General features: G+C 37.8%; 1 protein-coding gene across 1 annotated transcript; it reads right to left on the bottom strand.

The window, feature by feature from the left end:
• Nucleotides 1–1349: 1349 nt before the first annotated feature.
• On the bottom strand, nt 1350–19599 carry LOC129259396 (organic cation transporter-like protein). The gene is made up of 11 exons (XM_064098573.1): nt 19344–19599; nt 13841–14122; nt 12721–12824; nt 12042–12196; nt 10476–10644; nt 8569–8710; nt 7836–7930; nt 7159–7367; nt 5527–5635; nt 4591–4800; nt 1350–3756 (listed from the first exon to the last, which is right to left on the bottom strand). Exons 1-11 carry the CDS (start codon nt 19491–19493, stop codon nt 3705–3707), a joined length of 1677 nt encoding a protein of 558 aa, XP_063954643.1. The 5' UTR covers nt 19494–19599; the 3' UTR covers nt 1350–3704.
• Between the last annotated feature and the right edge of the window lie 1046 nt (nt 19600–20645).

The following is a 20645-nucleotide window of genomic DNA, read 5'->3' as shown; positions in this document are numbered from 1 at the left end:
TTTGCTCAAGATTAAAATATCATGCTTACCTTGATTAGCATTACTTTATTATATAAAAGGAATATCTTCGATGTCCATACCTGAGCTCAGAACTACACTGTCGCTCATAAATTGGGATATTTTTTTTGGTCCAGCCAGATCCTTTTCTCCGGCTTTGATTTCTAGAACTTGTTGTCCCGCTATCGATTTTCGGTACCCTCACTATACACGTTAAGTAGCCATTCCCGGGTATTAGGTAAAAATTAAAAAAAGTTTGTCAACCCAAAATGCCCATTTTATCACCCCCCCCCCCCATTTTGGTCCATTTTTGTTAACCCGGCTGACCAAGGCGCCTTAGTCCTACTCCCATGAAATGCGTCTAACGTATAGGATTGTTTCATCTAAGTATATCTTTTTCAAAATGGACAATTTTCGTTCACTTTTGCTCGAAATTCAAGTTTCATTGACCTTGTCAATTTCCTTGTGAGAAACATGACAATTTGCATAGCAGATATAAATGCATGGAATTAATATGATAATTCTATACGTTATTCATCATCATCGTCATCATCATCATCACTATTTATTTACATCAGCATTTTCCCTTAAAAGGGGTTCATTTTCTCCAGCACCATGACCAACACTTCTCTCTCTCTCGATCGTCCACATCATTCAGAACAACCTCATTATTTTCCTATTCTCCACTACATTATGTCAGTGGACTATTGAAGTCAATCTTTCCTAATTTTGTATCATTAACCTCACAATCTTTATTCTTTCAATTTCTGTGCTTTTTATTCTGATTATATCCTTTCATCCCTATTCACATTTGAATACCATCAGGCATTCCAAGACACTTCAAACCACTTTCACACTAGAGATATAATAAAAAAATCATCAGTGTGAAATATAAGGAAATGGGTTATTTGTTGATAACATTATCCACAGTATAGCAATGTGAGAATAAAATTGATACATAATACAAAAGGAACTATCTTTCAACAATATCATCAAGAGTGTTTTCTTTTGGATACAATTATCCAAAGGAAGACACTCTTCGGATATAGTCACAGAGTTAGATCTATTATCTAGAAGAAGGTATAAAGTTTTGTTCGATTGGGGTTCATTTTCTTTCAATTAATTTTCACAACCATTAGTTCAGGACGATACAATTTTATAATTCAATTCTTGCGATGCAATTCAATATTTTATTTTAATAAAACCTGCTTGAGCTTTATGGAGAATAACTGAAATAATCATAACATTCTTTCTAAATTTTTCTCGCGACCTAATGAAAAAAAAATCACTCTTTGAGTATAATCTCGAGTACAACAATACACAACAATAAAACACCTTCACGACAATAAAATTATCGAATTCATGTTTAATCAAAGTACATGGATTTACATTTCAGTGACAGACTGCTGATATTGTTATTCAGCTTAGAAATCCACATAGAATAATACATGTAAAAGACGTATAGAAACTTGTTGACAAATATTTACGTATATGTTTTTGCTGACATACAAAAAGTAGAAAAACTTATATGAAGCGGAATATTCGTGGGCTTAGTGTGAGATATGTGTCTTACTGACACTCGATTATAAACTGAAATTACGTTTTAAAATTCGTATAATGATCAGTGTTTTTTGTTGTTGTACATCTGACCCCAATTTTGCCCCGAATCCTTGCTGGAAAAGAACACAGTATTACACAATGAGATCACAGTATGTTCACATAGTGGACAATGTGAAAATATCATTCACACTCACCTGTTAAAATGCTTAAATTAAATAATGTGAAGATATTTTCACACTGTGGACACCTCGACGCGTCGCGCACACCGCGGTGTGAGTGTTCACAGCGTGTTCACATGGTCGACTTTGTGAATATGTGATTCACACTATTGAAATGATCAAAATTAAAAGTGTGAGGGTGATTTCACATTGTGTTCCACACTGTGAACACACCGTGGCACACACTGTGGAACGCTGTTTTTTCAGTATGGATGTATGCGCAGAAGATGATAATTCACTTCATTCCTGGCAGATCAATGTCCAATTCTTGTTTACAAGTGAAATTCTAGTATGTTTGCATATTTCAAGATAGAGGATATAATGTGATTTATTGTTTTTCATTGCATATTTCAAGTTTCCTCCGACCGTGTCCGACTATTCCAGAGATACATGGCACGTAGCCCCTAGATATTGTGTATTTCTCACTGTTGTTGAAGTCATTATATGTGTGTGCGGAAGCCCGCGAATCGGCAGTAACAAATTCTTTATCAGAAAAAAAAAACGTCTGTGTCCAATTTTTCTGCACCAAGACCAGGAAACCATTCCTTTGCAAGTGATCAGATACTCCTTGGCCCGGGGAGGCCAGTCAAATGTATCGGTCTACACATGCGTGACCAAATTATTTCCAAACATCCCCTAAACGAGTTTTTCTATGTGTGCAAAATAAACCCCCTAAACAAAATTTTCGCGGGCATCATTTACACATTTTGCTAAACAAGTTGTCGCCAGAATATGACCCCTAAACAAGTTTTGTTAGACAAAACTATATTCATGGGTATTGCATACCCCCAGTACAATTATGGTTTAAATACCACAATCGGAAAGAACTAGAATACTTCAGGAAAAAGCCTCAGGGAAAAAACTTGGGGGGGAAAACATACCCTAAACACTTTTGGTTAGTCTTAATAGAAAAAAAGCTTTGAAAAAAAAACCCATAAATACGTTCGACCCCGCGATTGACCATTGACCAGTCTTTCAAAACCACTTTTATTTATTTTTTATTTTTTGAAAATCGGTGTTTTTGATACCCTTAACGAGTGCACGCGCGGCTGGCGTCCAAAACTGAAAAAACACCCTTTTTTGTCACGCATGTGTACAGCAATATAATTGACTGCCCCCCCCCCCCCCCCCGGCTCCTTGGAATCGGCACAATTGGCAAAGTATGTTCTCATTAAGATCCACGTAATCGGAAAGTGGTAACTACCGTTGGAAGACTCGATTCGTCCATCTCTTCTTGTAGGTCCATTGGTGCTGTCCCTTAACAGTACGGGATGCTGAAGCAGTCGGTGGATCGAACTTCGTAGGGTCCATGCGCATTGGGTTACAAGATGATAGAATAGGGAGTTTTTGCTCCGTGACGTACAGAGGATTAAAAAACACAGTAAACAGTGGCGAATCCAGGGGGGGGGGGGGCATTTCAAGTCCGTGCCCCCCCCCCTTGAGAGTCATAGTCAATATTTCTTATGTAGATATGCCGTTCATACACAAGTGTCGCCCCCCCCCCACTTTGAGAGGCACTGAAATTATGTCGTTCATACACAAGTGAGAACCCTTTGTTTCCCTGGGGAAAATGTGTCCCCCCTTGTTGAAAATCCTGAATCCGCCCCCTGACAACAAATATATTGAAAATGCCCGTCAAACGACATAGAACAGCTGAAAGGTCTTTGTCGAAAATTGGTGGACAGGAACAACAGTTTCGTCCTAATAAGTTTCGGAGCTGACGAAAAATGAAAACATGTAATTTGTCCCGATTCACAACTAAACCTGTTTTGGTTCACAAATTTTCGACAAAACTTGTTGGTTGTTCTTTGTCACGATGGGCATTTTACAAATATTTCCTCTGCTCTGTCCTTGGATCCTCCGTAGGTCGTTGTACAAAAACTCCATAATACCTGTTCTATCCCCTACGGCACCTGATCGTCCAGAAAATTAAAAAGGAGCACTTTCCATGCTGTGAAGTTCCTTCTCCTTTTGCGTTTTTCTGGAGTGAGAATCGAGACATAAATATCAATTTACGTATTTGATAGTAACGAAGATAACGATTAGAAAAGAAAAATCAACATCAAACAATAGAAGAAGATAATCGTGATAATGTTAACGATGGTTGTAATAATGATTATACTACGTTTACTACTACTACTATTACTACTACTACTGCTACTACTACTACTACTACTATTACTACTACTACTGCTACTACTACTACTACTACTACTACTACTACTACTACTACTACTACCACCACTACTACTATGCAACTATAACAACAACAACAACAACTACTACTACTATACTGCTGCTGCTACTACTACAACTACTTTTACGACTACTATTACTGTTACTACTGCTACTCCTACTACTACTTCTACTACTACTACTACTACTACTACTACTACTACTACTACTACTACTACTACCACTACTACTACTACTACTCCTACTACTACTACTACTACTACTACTACTACTACAACTACTTTTGCAACTACTAATACTATTACTACTGCTACTTCTACTACTACTGCTAATACGCCTATACTACTACTACTACTATTCCTAATATTATTACTACTACTTCTAATAGTACTGACAGAATAACAAGGATATGAAGCTGACGATGATGACGATGGTAATGATAATGATGATGATGATAGTAATAATAATAGTAATGATAACCGATAATACTGAAATAATGTAAAATGGTTATGATAATGATAACAACAATGGTAATAGTAATAATAAAGAATAATAATGACAATTATAAAATAAAAAAGTGTTAGGGGAAAATCACTAATAAATGGTTGCGTTAACCTACATTCCAAAAGTTTCTCCGTCCTCCAGCGTCTCTGGGAGCTTCTTGCCTCGGGTTTCGGGGAGAATGAAGCACAATCCCCCTGTTATTAAAGCAGCTATGGTCTGAAGAACGAGGGGACCAGGTGCCCAAACATCGTAGAGAATGAGAAGGAGAGGGGTTGCTATGGCAATGATGCGGGATGCCGTGGAACATATTCCGATACCAACACTCCTGCGTTAATGGTGAAACAATTGCAGAGCAGTTGTTACTTTGGCCCTATACACTAAAAAATATTGGGTAAAAATGCTCCATGAGGGTAATCATCGTGTCCAACCAACATTGGGCATTTTTGTTGGGCATTTTATTTATCCAAAGTGATGAAAATTTTGCCCATTCTAAAGTAATTGCTGCTTATTTTTAACCTTACTGGACAATATGCTTCCCGCATTGGGTAAAATACTTCCCAAAATTGGTTGGACACATAATTACCCTCGTTCTGGTTAAAATTTTACCCAATATTTTTACAGTGTAGGATAAGTTATCTTGTTGTGAAACTAAAACTAGAATATAATCAAACCTCAGTCTTTAGGACTAACCCCCCCCCCCCCCAACAACAAAAAATGCTTTTACCTCTTTGAGCGGCCGATCGGGGAAGATGTTGATATTTCCCCCCAGATCTTCCTGTTAGCAATACGCACGTGCGCTTTCACATAGTTTACAGAAAACAAGCGTACAATCATATTATCTTTCTTTTTTTTTTACTTTAAAGGGGTGGGAGTGGAACCTTGTTCTATCATGTTTATCCAAACTCCAAGCATTCGCTGAGTGTTGGAATTTTGTTTTTTATCTACTTATTATTTTTTTTTTTTGGGGGGCTGCTTGGATGAATATTTTTTGTTCCCCTGTTACCCTCCTTCAAAGCTCCCGTCCAGAAAGGTACCCCCCCCCCTCACTCACCTTGTAGGAGTTGGTAGGACTTCAAGGACAAAGATGCCACCGATCGCCCAGGACCCTGCGATACCGAACTTTCCGATCATACCTATTGTCGTTTTGGCCACCCCAGTAGCTGTACGAATTAAAAAGAGAACCACATCAATAAATGCAGAGATGAATCTAGAGCGCGGTGCACCAAGAGTTGCAATCAGTTGCAAATTCAAATATCAATAACAACGAATTTTTTCAACCAATCGGAAGTGCATATTGGTGACTTGCATATTATTTTTTAAAAGTCCCCTCTGCAATGGGCCTTTATTGGGTCCCGTCTTACAAAGAGTTATGATTGATCCAATCAATCACAACTGTGTGGGAATCCATCCATACCATTTTTTTTTCTACATGCAATTTCCACAATCTCCTTAGTAAAAAAAGATAATCACACTGAACCTTCAAGAGAACGATGAGTATTTTAAACAAATTAGATGGTGACATTGCTGGCCATCCATAGTTGTGGTTGATTGGATCAATCGCAACTCTCTGTAAGACGGGTCCAGATCAGCATCTTGGTAACAATGGTTGGCACTAGCATATCAGTCCTGAAGGGGACGGCAGAGTGCCCCCCCCCCACCCTCCCGTCAGAATTTGATGACCCCCTCTTTTTTTTTCTTGTTTTGCCTTTAGTTGATATTGGTATCAAGAATTCATGGTGGGCAACAGACCTTAGTATGTGACATCACTATCTCATAGCGCCCTCCCTCAGAGGACATAGGGATACGCGTAAACAGAAGTCTCAGTGTCCATGGTGTGACAAAAAGATAACATTCAAATACGTACTCTTTCTGAAACAGACGAGATAACTACGTCTGTCCACTCTTATCGTCTGTTTCAGAAACGGATTTTGACTAACGAAAAGTGTGACTTTGCATTTCATTGTTGAGATTTAGCTCCGTTTCATTTTATGATATATGATTTGAATTATGTTTATTGCATTCTACTATTACCCCGGGGGGGGGGGGGCACTTACATTGACGAGTGGATACCACGCGTGACCAAAACACACGTAAAAATGATGTCTTTTTCATGATAGGGCACGTTACGCACGTAACGTGATAAGGGTGTCAAAAACACAAAAATACTGAAAAAAGGGTATCTATTTCGCTAGGAAAGCTACGTGTTTAGGGTCATATTTGCGGGGATGATAAAACAAAATTAAAATGTTTTATAAAGGATGTCCTTTTTGCCCCAGCACTTCGTGTTTAGAGTCCGATTTGCGCGAGGTGTAGAAGGTGCATGGGGCCGTACTAAACCAAATGGTGTGTATTAAAAGGTACCGACGACCGACGGACCCATCACTGTACTTGTTTAGGGGTTCATTTCAGGGAATACTTGCCAAGAGTATCGTTTTGTTTCCAATACTTGTTAAGGGTAGGGTTTCAGACGCCAATACTTATTAAGGGGTGCATTTTCAGAATTTGGAAAATACGTGTTTAGGGTGCTTTTCGAGACCCCGTGGTCGCGCATGGTATCCACTCGTCAATGGAAGTGCCCCCCCCCCCTGGGACTATTACCAATCGTGATTATTGTATTCTTTGAAAGCCAAGCAGACTAAATTTACAATTCATATATAATTCACATTTATTATTATGTACTTACGGACGAAAATGGCAATACAACTAGCCACGCCTGCAATGACGAAGCAGGCTATGATACTGTACCGACGACCAATCCATTCTATCGCTGGGATACAGAGGCAGACAGAAACGATCTCTACGACTCCGGATATAACAAAACTCAGATAGATGTTGACTCCAAAGGACCCGGTACTCAGATGCAAGCCATAGAATATGAGGTTGTTGGTTAACCTAAAAAAAAGGGGTAATAAAAGTGTAGCGCCATCAGCATGGCGGAGATTATAAACCAGGGGAGTGTCAAGAGGACAAGAGGAGAATGGGGCTGGACACTGTCATTAGAATGTAGATCCCCTCTCTCCATGCTATGGACTCTTTTTGAAATGGACCCCAGATTCTAATCATCCTTCATTCTAATTGTACATGTCTCATCCTCTCTAAGAACTTGCATAAAATATTCTATTTTCATTTTCATTAAAATAATTTATACACTCTATGTCTGAGAAAAGTGTACCCTTCCCCCAATTTTGATACTCTCCTTAGGAGGAATGCCTGTAGTAAATTTCCTTTTCAATAATATCCATATCACACACTATATTAATTATGTGAATGTGAAAACAAATTGGTACTGTCGCTTATGTTTGTAGATCATTGTTTTTAATAGTGGAGTTCACACTCATGCACGTGTAAAATCGTACTTACCAAATAACAATCAAAACGAGCGTCCTTTTTCGCAGGACCGGTGTCCGGAAAAGATCAAGTAGAGTTGGATCACGTTCCTTTTCAGCTGGTTTCTCCTAGGTTTATGGGAACAAATTCATAATAATGATAATAATAATAATGATAATGATGATAAAATAATAGTAATAATAATCATAATAATAATTACAATAATAATCTTATTTTGCCTAGGGTAGCCACTTCGGCTCTTGTGAACTGTTCTTCCAGCGGGTCCTGCATAACATAACAAAGAGAAGACAGGACGTCACATTTTAAGTCTTTTGCATGACTCGGGCGGGGATCGAACCCGTGACCTTCCGTCTTGAGGCGGGCACTCTACCACTAAACCATAATTTCCGGACGATGGTTATCCTCACGATCTGCATCGTAATTATCATAAGTTTATGCAATCTTTTCGTTGTTCTTTACTTATGATTGGCAGATCCAGGATTTCAAAGTGGGAGAAGGGGGGGGGGGGGCAGATGACATATTGAAATATAAATTTTGCTATACTGTGTATTCAATTAGTAATTCTAAAAAGAAGTGAGCTTTTTACATTTCTTGCTTTTCGACTTCATTAGCAGGATAAACGGCAACCTACTTTTTATTTGGATCTTGTTGAAAATGACCAGTGCTCATGGCAAGTCGCCTGTAGTTTCCAGTCAGAAAATGTATACGTGGTCAAGGTGTTTCACACCCATTTAGATATACATACCCCTGAATTATAAAAGTCGTGTTTGTGGAAAAAGCCATCCGGGAGATTGACTTTGTTGATTCTGGCAACTTTCCTGATGGTAGCTTCCGCCTCTTTGTACCGACCTTTGAAGATCTGCCACCTTACCGATTCAGGGATAAACCTAATTCCAAAACGGGATAAAATGTGGTACACTAATATGCTTTTCACACTGCATTTCCTTAACCCCATACTATCCTTAACCCAATACTATCTTTTTTTCGATTCACACTGTCTTTCTTAACCCCGTACTATTGCACAGCCGGGGTTAACGCCTTGACCCCGGGCAATCACACAGCTCATAAATATTGATGATTCTACCATACAGATCGCGATTAACGTGCAATTTCGACTTCTGTAATTGGCTAATGCTAAGACCCCCCCCCCCCTTAGCCCCACCAATTTAGGACAAAAAGTGCAGTGTGAAAAGCATATAACACACTGAATGATTACAAAACTATGGAGTGTTTGCAACTGCGACGAGGACGGTTTCAAGAACACAGTAAATGTATTGAAAATGCCTATCAAATGACAAAGAACAACTAAGAGGCCTTTGTCGAAAATTGGTGAACCGGAACAGCAGTTTTGTCTTAAGTTTCGGAGCTGACAAACAATTGCGAATGTATCGTTGCCAGGGTCCTAGTCAACTGCTGTTTTGATTCACAAATTTTCGACAAAGACTTTTTGTTGTCTTTGTCATGATGATCATATTTTGACAATACGCTTTCTATGTTCTTGAATCTTCCGACAGTCGCTGAGCTAAAACTCCACATTATCTAAAAACAAGCGTGCATCTATAGTTATTTTGAAATTGTAAATTATTATCATGAAATTGTAAAAATCAACGAGATAAATGCTTTTGTAAATTTATCATAATAAGTCAAAAATAGTTCATACGTAAGATCGTATTTCAAATCAATTTCTTCATCACGTTTGAGCAATGTAAACCTATGGTTTTATGGCAACAAATAAAAAGGGGTAAATTCTGGTTATAATAGCAACCTTTATGGAAGTCTATACGCTCTTAATATTAAAAAAAGTTGCTAAACCAGCACTTCTATGAGCTCGTATTGTGGCTGCACTTCATGAGCTGATTTTCAATACTTTGGTATTCTTAGTAACTTCTAAAAGTGTTATGATGTATGATCTATACATATGTATAGATTGTTTATTCGATTAAGCAATTAAAAAAGACTAATGAATATTTATTTATTTATTACGTCTTATTTTACTAGGGTGACTCTGTCAGTGGTTCAAACACTGTTATACTTAGAGGCCCTGGAATATGAAAAGTTAATAGAATTATTTCAAATACGTTTGGATTAATTCCCATATTTACACAGTCAAGGGCAAGAGCCACTGGTGATTATGGTCATGGGTGTAATCGAAGTAAGTTAAAGTTTATTAAAGGGCTCTTATGTGCTTATGAACCAAAAATAATATTATGCATGAACCTTTATTTATGGATATAAACACACTTTTATTTTGTGTATGTGTATAATCACGATGTAGACAATGCTTATTCTCTAACACATGATAGGATAGGTGTTTTACTCAGCTATGTACGGAGGAATCAAGAACAGAGCAAATGTATTGTCAAATGACCGTCATGACAAAGAACAGCAAACAGGGCACAGAAGACTTTGTCGAAAATTGGTGAATCAAAGCAGATGATTAGTCCTTCATTCTTGGCAAACATGAACGACATTTGTAATTTTTCATTAGCTCTCAAACTTAAGGCAAAACTGACGTTCCGGTTCACCAATTTTCGACAAAGACCTCACAGCTATTCTTTGTAATTGTTTTTACAGGCAATTTAATACGCTTACTCTGTTCGAAATCCTCCGCACGTAGCAGCTGAGACGAAAGGGCATCAAAACTATACTCACGGGTAAAAGAAGAAAAACAGAGCGAATGTCAGATTGAGCGATAGTAGAAGATAGCGCCAATTTCTGATAAAATAGGCGTAGATTGTGAGTAGGAGATATCCAAGGGAAAACGACACGGAGATGAAGATTCCCACAAAGGCACGTTTCGATGGGCCGACAAACTCAGTTCCTGTGCAAACAGAATTGAAGAGATTCGGTCTGGCTTCACGAAACTGTTAACAGTACACCACATGTCTATTGCAAGTGGTATTATGAATGAATTTTACGACGTTATAACTGAAATCAGGATTCCTGAATTTTATATTTTTTTTCTGGTCAGTGGTAATCTTGCTTTGATTCCTCAATTCCAAAAACGCGTTATTTTGTCTCGCACTTTTTGTATAGTATTTAAAGCCAGTGTGAATCAGATTGATATACATTTACATGTTTTTCTCTTTTGAAATACATGTATGATATAAGTCTTCAGATTTTTTCATGTAGACCTATCCATTGTCTAGCATTAAAACCATGATGATTAAAATCGCTAAAACAGATCTGAACACTTAGAAAAATATGCGACCTAAATGTCACAATAGCGAGTAATGTTTTTTTGCACCACCACGGAGAACGGATTCTGGTGCCACATGACAATGAAAACGAATGCAAAATGTGCAAAATGACCCAATTTCCACCCTAGAACATGTAAAAGGCGTGATTATGCGAAATATGAAAGCTGACGGGCTAGGACTGTTTCAAATCTGTTATGTTTTATTATTCTTATTCCTGAGCAAAATGGTGTGTATTATTTGTTTTATAAGATAGTGATGTGGATCCTAGTTATTTGAGAAACCATCGTCATCTAAAAAAAAACCCACATCAGTCAATAGAACTGTATTGACCGCACAGGAACATTGTTAGCGCTAACATAGAGGCTCTGTTACAACCGGAAATGTGGCAACAATGCCTAATGTTACAACAGTGCATTACTTACACATTGAAACAATTTTTTTCACTTCACAATCCGAAGGGTGTGACTGTATTTACTGTTAGCGCTCTGTGATGCTAACAACGTTTATGTGCGGCCGGTGTAGCGGCAGATTCGGTTCCTGGCAGATACGGTACTAGGCACACAATCCGCCGGCGGATCGTGTTCCAACTCCGGCGGATTCAGTACCAATTTTCTATTCGGCAGATATCGCTCTTGCTATCGTTCATGCGCGTACCGTACATACGTATACATCACGTGGTATGTGGCCGCGCGCGATATCTCAAACTAAACCACCCCCCCTCCCGATATTGCCAGAGCCGCGCATGTGCTGCCGAGGGTGACGTCATAATGAATAAACGTAGTCAATCTGAGCCAAATCCGCCGAGGAACGAAATCTGCAAACATCAAAACGCGTCAAACCATGCCGACGGATACCATATCCGCCGTTGGAACCGAATCCGCCGCTACACCGGCACTGGTTAATAGTAGAAGTCATTAGTATTTTTTTCTTTTAAATGACCTGTCACGTGATGGATCTTACCCAATCATTAATTTTGATCCGGATCCATAACACCATTCTATAATAATATACTACTTACCTATCACCGTAGATATAAGAAGCATCCCAAAGCATCCGACAGCCGAGAGCGCCCTCAGGGTAACAAGAGTGATGTAGTTCGGAGAAAATGCAGCACAGACACCAAACAAGACAACGATGATGTTTGAAATGATTAACGATATTTTCCTTCCATATCTAACAGAAAAACAGCGAGATATTTCAATTAAGTTCAAACGCACCTTAAACACATCGGCGGGGAGATATAAAACGGCCAACGGGGCCTAAAAGGATTTGATAGTAAGAAAAATAAAACGAGCAACATCATTAAAATAAGATGAAATATAGCTGAACAAAAAAAATTAAAATTATTGGACACACCATTTATATATGTATAGTTATATGTATATTTGCACTTCTATAAAATTCATAAATTGTGTTTACTTTTATAAACGTTATATGTTTATTCAGAGATTGGAATATATATTAGAATGAATATGCATATCGCGGATCGGGGAAGGGGGTACAATGGACACTTTTAAGGGGGGGGGGGTATATTTTGATATGAATATTTTCTTTGCTTGTCAGGAAATCAAAATGGAAAGAATATTGGCTACGATGCTGGTGACCTTTGATCTCTTTTAATTTATTATTTTTTTGCTCCTTAGAGACAATTTCGCCCCACCCCCGTTAAATACGGATCGGCCCCTGTGTAATATTACCTGTCTGCAATTGCACCAAGTATTACAGAACCAATGAAGACCCCAACGAAGAAGATTGATTGTGACAAATTGACCAGGTACTTCCGGTCACAAACCAGGTCGAACTGAAAACAAAGGAGACAAAATCATCCTGATTGAGAAATCATATATATTATTTTTTTTTCTGTTTATATACACTTCTCCTTCAAACTTCCAGAAGACAGTTGCATTAAAGCGTAAAATTCAATTCCTAAAATATTCGAAGACAGAGGCTCCAAGTAAATGATGATATGTTTAAAGAGTCCCCCACTTAGATACTTGCATAGGCATTTGTCTTAAATGAATTAATGTGTCTTTCCATATACATTTATACATATCAGTTCTAAAGTCGAACAGTTTCTTAAACCGGCCACTATTGTTACGTGTGCAGGCAAGGCCTTTATACGGGATATTCTAATCAAGTTGAGATAACTTTTCCTGTTTTTTCTTTTTTTTTACAATGAAGGTGATTGGTTACAATGATGAAAATAAAACCGTACTTTTAGGGGAAACTGTGCCAATCTTCACGATTATTAACATGTAACTTTCAAGGCAGACCGAATATTGCGATTGAAATACCGGAACCCCACCCCCAAGAGATAAGATGATGAATGAATAGATACAATCAATTTATGAACATAATTTGCACCACTTAAACACAGCCAGAGGGGCTGTAGTGAGAAGGGATAGGAAATAAAAACACATTTAGGGGTTTGATTCATATGTGATTCATATGCAAATTGATTTTTTTTAAATGGGGATGAAAAAAGACAGATTGAAGAGGAGAGAGAAGTACCGGGGGGGGGGGGAATAGCACGGCCCTGGAAAGTGGGGTGATGGGTGCTGCGTGTGTTATTATCTGCCTACCCCCAGAATTCTGGTAGGCGTTGCAAAATGTACAAGTATTACCACAATGAGCTTCATTTTGTATTTGAACCCTTTTTTTTTTGCTTGTCAAATTCCTGTAAAAAAAATCGTCATCAGGGTCCTGTAGAAAAGGGGAGTGTTTAAAATAAAAATAAAAGATGAAGTAAAAAAAAAAAATCAAAAAAATTATCAGATTATGTTAGAACAAGCTCAATTTCATGGGGCTTCTGCCTACCCTCTGGGTAAATGTGTATGTTGATAGCGCCATGTCATGCATCCATCCTTGATCACATGTAATGACGTCATAAATATTCTCACTCTGATTGGTGCCTTCCTTATAGTACGTCATCGCATCCGCGAACGATACCTGCGATACATCGTACTTGCGACACTGATCGTACAAAATGGTATCGTCGTCTGCTAATGTATGGGGAATGCTAAGATGCTTCTTGTAGTATGCACAATCGCTCTCATTCAGTCCCATCCCAGTGCAGTTTGCGTCATCCCATTCTGGTACCTAAGGAGGAAAAACATGGAATGTTATTTCTGCTCTGTTTTAATTCCCTCGGCCTTTTGACCCGAATTGTAATGAACTCAACCCTGGGGATTACATGAATGGGTGCATGCCCGGCAGGATCATTTCCTATACAGCACGAAAGAGTGCTGGAAGCGAAAGTTTAGCTATAAAGGCTTGGTCTCACCGCACCTACGGATGCAGAAAGTACATGTATGTAAAACGGAAAAGAATCTGGCCATCCGTTGGAAAACATTATGAATCCGTTGTGTACTCTTTGCATACTAGTCGATTTGAAAGTTCCATAGGCTCAATACACCAACCTAGAAATGTTCTTTCCGATCATTTTTTTTTCTTGATTCGTGACCATATGGGATCCTATAACAAAGTCAGCTTGGTTGCCCAAACGGCAACTTGCATAATTTGCATAAATACAAAATGGCCGCCAGGTGCCATCCTGCGATGAAAACCTAACTCCTGAACCTCCAGCTGCCTCAGAGTGATGATTACTATTATCATTATTGCAATATAAGGTCATCTTCAGGTCAAATCCAAGATGGCCGCCAGATGTCATCTTGGAAAAATTAACATATGAACCCTTTGCCCCAGAATCATGAATGATATTTCTTTTCGTGAGTTATTTGAGTCTCGTGAGTTATTATTCCATTTCTGTTATCGAATTTTAAATACAGGATCATCTTAAGATCAAATCCAAGATGGCTGCTAAACGCCATATTGAAAAATATATATACACTTCCCGAGACTTATGTGTAGGGGCTCATGTAAGGGGGGGGGGGTCAAATTCAAGTTTTCAAGATGGCATCTGGCGGACATCTTGGATTTGAACTGAAGGTGGCCTTATATTGCGAAAATGATAATAGAAATTGATTTTACACACACCTAAACCCCTAAAAAGTGTTATTCCTCATCATTCTGAGGTAAGGGGTTCAAAAATTAAGTATTCAAGATGTCATCTGGCGGCCATTTTGGATTTATGCAAATTAGCAAAATTGTGCAAAATTGTTGTTTGGGCAACCACGTTGAATTTGTTTTAGGACCCAATGAATCAAGAAACAAGACATTTCTAGGTTTGGAAAATTTTAAATCGACTATACATGTTTCATACGCTCTTTACCCATCGAGCATCCGTCCACTGTGATTTTATTGTTTACCCATTTTGTCCATTGTCTGGAGCGGATGAATAACGGATGGAGCCACCCCGAAATTTTGCTTGTCCGCTGTATCATTTATGAATACGTTTTCTGTCCGTCGGCCAATGGGACTGCACATCGAAATAGTAATATCAAATAGTTGGTATTATGCGAATATTTGTGATTATTATTGTGCTTGTTGCTATCATAATGGATCATTTTTTTAAATTATTATTATGGAGGGGATAAGAGCGCGTAAGCTTAGCCAGATTTGACTAAATAAACATTTCTCTGTTTTGTGTTGTTATTTAGGTGGTAAAAAAAGTTATTGATATTGAAACAGATTTCAAAATGGATGTACGTGTACCTTCAAAATATTTTATCGCCGAGGTGTGCCTTCAGTGCAAACGAATACACTGTAAAAACGCTGTTTAAAATGTTAGGCATGTTCTTTATAAGACTCCTAACAAGTCAAGAACTTGCTCAAAACATTAAACAGTACTTTAGACTTTTGGAATGATTAAACTCTTTGAAACAACTTATCTAAAGCTTTAAGAACTATTTTAAAACTGTTAGAAAAAATCAACAATTATTTCAGAACTTGACAGTAGTTATTACAGTGAAGTGCTTATCCAACGTGCTTGAAACTTTAATCCGCGTTTTGACAGTACTAAATTATCAATTTCTACTTTTTTGTAATATTCAACTAACACTGAAAAACATACAGGCCATTATACTGTCAAAGAAATATTCCAGTGAGCAAACCAGTAATAAATCACAGAGCTATACGCATAAATTCTCTCTTAAATGAAAACAAATATCATTATTAGGCATATATAAACAACCATAACCTATCTGAGTACACTAAGAGATATATCACTATGGCAAATTATAAAATAATTCCTGATGTGCTACGAAAAAGAAGTAAAAAAAAAAGTGGTAACTGCTAGTCGAGACACCCAGCCACACGAACGATCCTGTGAGTTTACGGTAGTAGTATTCAAAATTTAGAACTGAGTAGGGGTCACCTATTTATAATCATCTTTAAATTCACATTGTATGATAAAGAGGAAGATAAATATTGTTACGGGCCCAGAGTTATGAATTTCATAACATGATAAGCTTAGTTTATTCACCCTACATAGATATCTTGGTTACCCCCAATTGGAAGTGTAGCTGCAGTCTGTTATTCCGGGGATGGGGGGGGGGTTCATATAAAATGGTAATGACCAAATAGCCAAATGCTATTTCCTTCTTAACAAGTTCATGTACCAGCATTGTTTACATTTCCCATATGAAGCATTTACTTGTCCCATATCTTATATGTATCTACTCTCTTGTCCACTCCGTGTGATCATTGGCGGCGGAAGCCAAAAAATTTACGGGGGGTGGACACGGGTACAAATTTGTCAAGCAAAAAAAAAAGGTTATCAACTAACAATTTAGGGGGGGAATGTCCCCCACCTCAAATTTAGGGGGGAGGTCTGTTGCACCCACAAATGTAATAACCATAGGCGGATCCAGGGGGGCGAGGGCCCCGCCCCCCTATCAAATTTTTCATATCACTATATAAAATGTTCGCTCGCGCTTCGCGCTCGCATTGCCTTTTAGGTGATTTACATATCTTGTTCAATATGGAGTTTAAATATCAAGTTTGGAAGTCAATATACAAAACACATTTTTCATTTCGGAAATCGAACCTTCATTATTTTGTGTGATTTACAAATTGATTTTTAAAAAGTGCTCTGTAAAAATGTCAGTTTTATGGTCTGAATATTGACATTTTCTGCTCGCGCTGCGCGCTCGCAAATTTTGATTTATCAGGTATCTATTATTTTCGTGTATTCCATAAATTTTTCGAAATATCTCTTTTCAGGTCTGATTGTCAAAACGTATCAGCTAGCGCTGCACGTTCGCATTTTGATTGGCGAGTTATGTACAACAAATTACTTAAAATCCCCTTTTCATGACAGTGTATAAAATTATAGAGTATAAAAATTTAGGCTCGTAATTTGCGCTCGCATTAATGGTTAATAATATATTAACCGATCGATGCATCCTAGTTATAATTACAAAAGGTGCTTGAAATGTTCAGTTTTCAGGCCATCATATCATAAGATTTCGCGCCCTCATTAGGCATTAATGAATAAGATATTAATTTAATAATTGAATTGTCCCTTTTGTTTCATCTCGCGCTTAGCAAGAGGAATAGGAAGACAGTCTTCATTTTCATATGATGACATGTCCTAAGGATGTGCCGGTCCTATGTCAAAACTCAAAGTAATAATAATGAAAAATATCAGCTCTTTATTAAGTGCGATCTTTATCCACCTCACAATTTTCCTATACAAAGTGCTTGAAATATAGAGCTGAAATTGACTCTTTTTTCATATCGGGATATAAAATAGTTTAAGCTCGCGCTTCGCGCTCGCTTTGATTTTCACGATAAAAGATGATTTAGAATGCCTATATTCTAGGTCTAAATATGAAACACGCGCGCGCATGTTTATTTGATACTCAACTTATTCTCTATTTAAATCTTTATCCAGTTTCAGATCACAATATCAATAATTCTCTGTTCGCGCTTTGTGCTCGCATTATAAATGTAGAAAGATCCCCTATCATTCATTCGTTTCATGATTTACAAAACAAGAATAGAGTGTCCCGTTTTTAGGTCTACGTTAAATCTCGATTTTCCGCTCGCGCTTCGCGCTCGCATCAATTGTTTAGTTATATAACTATTCTGTTTAAGTTTCAAAAAGTGGTTAGAATTTCCATTCTTTGGGTAAAAATGTCCAAAAATTTGATTTTTAAAATATGTAACGTCTTCATGGCTTACTGCATGCAGTCTTTAACATGTACCTTTTTCATTTAGGAAAAAATACGAAAGATTTCCAAAAAATTTAGCTCGCGCTTCGCGCTCGCATTATATAAATAAGGATTATGATATTACATATTCATGTTGATTAATAAGAATAAAGCTATTGGCGAAGGCTGGATCCGCCCCTGTAAAATTACTGTATTTCTCATGCTTATTAGGAACAAATGGAGTTAGTTTTCATCGTCAGTCGAGAGTGAATAACTATCATATCAAATTAATATATATCCATGGTATGGTTCTATAAACTGTCTACCACAAAGTGATGTATCTATAAGCCATAACGTGAATGTGTTACTCATTAGCGTTCACATAGGAAAACAATATACTGACAAAGGCCTGGGTCAGTTCCGGCGGAGACTTTAACCTTATTGTCAAAGTGACCAAACGGGTATAAACAAAGCTTGGGGGAACTTTACAAAAACACAATTCACTAACTGCTTTCGCATACATTCCATAATTAAAGATCTATATTCACAGTGTGTTCCAGAAAAAATCGAAAGATGTCAATATAAATTGATCACAATTATAGTCAATGAATGGCGCAATTTTGGTAATTAAAGCTTAGATTCTTCTTTTTAGATTGATGCCGCTATACTAGGTCTTATTTGGAGAAAGAGAACCAAAAATGTATCTTCATTTCAAACAAGAATTCAATAGTTCTGTCTTTGTAAAATGGTGCTTGTATCACTAATATGTCTTGCAAGTCATTTCGTTTTTGATTGACAGCCTGCTGAAAAACAAAACGTATAGTTGACAAGATACTCGATGCATATCTAACCGGAGTCCAGCAAAACTGCAGAGATAACGTTTACATTTCCTATGATAATGGGAACGCAGATCATTGCTTCAAACAAACAGTGGAATTTTGAACAATGACAATTTTACAATGCGCATCAAAAAATGTGGTGTTAGACTGGTGTAGATAGAGGACCATAAGAGGCATTTAATTATGGTGTTAACCTGACAGTGTTATTTCAACACCCATGGGTGTAATAACCTTTGGTTCTTACTTGCACGGCTTTGGTGGTATATGTTCAAAATCAAAACGTCAGATTTTTAACACCTTGGGTTTTTAAGACCTCATTTTTTGACACCCCAGGTTTTTAACACCTCAGGTTTATTAACACCTCATGTTTTTTTTTGTTAACTCCGCAGGTGTTTTTTTTAGTGTTGTGGCTATGACTCTACTTACCTTACACCAATGATCCGCTGGTCCTGCCAAGAACACCACCGCGAGAACATTTGCAGCTGCCGGAAACCAAAATAGAAAAACCAACGCATAGGTAATTTTCTGATAGGTTCCAAACTCGCCCAAAGTTAGAAGAATATCATCAAAAGCCATGATACAAATTATAAACGTATACACCAGACCAGTCAAACTTTGTGTATGTTATATAAAGAACAAAACTTCAGCGATAGTCGCACTAAAACGGTCACGATCGTGGCGCATGCGCTTGCAATAAATTTCGGAAGTATCCTACTAATGCCAGCTTTTAAACTTTTAAGAGCAAATATTAGTACTGAAATTAACAAGTTATTTATTCAATTGATTCAAAGTATTGTATCAATAACTCTCCGCTAAGGGGATTAACTGTAAAAGACTGTTAAAAGTAGAATGATCTATTGTTTTAACTACAGCTGTATCTTTTTTTGGTTTTGAACCACTGATAATATCAAATCAAGTTCATGACACATGGTCAATGACACACATGACCTTGTGATAATTTTTTTGTTGTCTTTTTTGTATGTTCTCTTATAGCCACATAAACCGAATGGATATAGGTTTATTAGTAAGCCATTTATGACATACATGTCAGTCAAAGGCATTCACCCTGGAATTATTGATCTCACAAATATTTACAGTTATTTGTGTACATTATAATACCCACCAAAAAGAAGCTCTCATGTTTGTAGTTTCAAAAATTATGACAGGGACAGCTCTACAGGATGCGATACAACCACTGTGGTTGTTCTGGCGTACAGATCGGGGGTTTGGGGGGCTTGAACCCTCCCCCCCCCCCCCAATTTTTAACGAGGTATAGGTCGTTGAACTCGACACCATTGCGAAAAATTTCTCCTTGCCAAATCCCAATAAAAAAATCCTGGTGCCGGCAGATGTAACATAGAAGATGTTCATTTACAATTATTCCAGTCTTCTCGAAAAGGGACACATTTTTCTAGATCCTATCGTAGCAGTTTCTGGGTTAACAATATGTTTAAAGTTCAACAGATAACAACCTCAGGTGACCTCTGCAAACTGACCCCGAGTCTCGTGGAATCTTGTTGGAAAATGAACTTGAACTTGAACCTCGGGGAGAGGCTGTGGCTAGGGGAGGGAATGGGGGTGCGTGACCATTCCAACCTGGAATGGTTGTTTCTATTGACCGCCGGATGATGTACGCATATGCGTAGGGGGATACCGGGACAATTGCATTACGGAGAACATGTAACAGAGACTCCCATTGCTAGCAGAAACAAGCTCCAAGGATGAGCT

This window comes from Lytechinus pictus, chromosome 4, assembly GCF_037042905.1.
Source record: "Lytechinus pictus isolate F3 Inbred chromosome 4, Lp3.0, whole genome shotgun sequence".
Classification (NCBI taxonomy): domain Eukaryota; kingdom Metazoa; phylum Echinodermata; class Echinoidea; order Temnopleuroida; family Toxopneustidae; genus Lytechinus; species Lytechinus pictus.
Note: the sequence above shows the minus strand (reverse complement) of the source record. Positions and strands in the feature narration are given on the sequence as shown.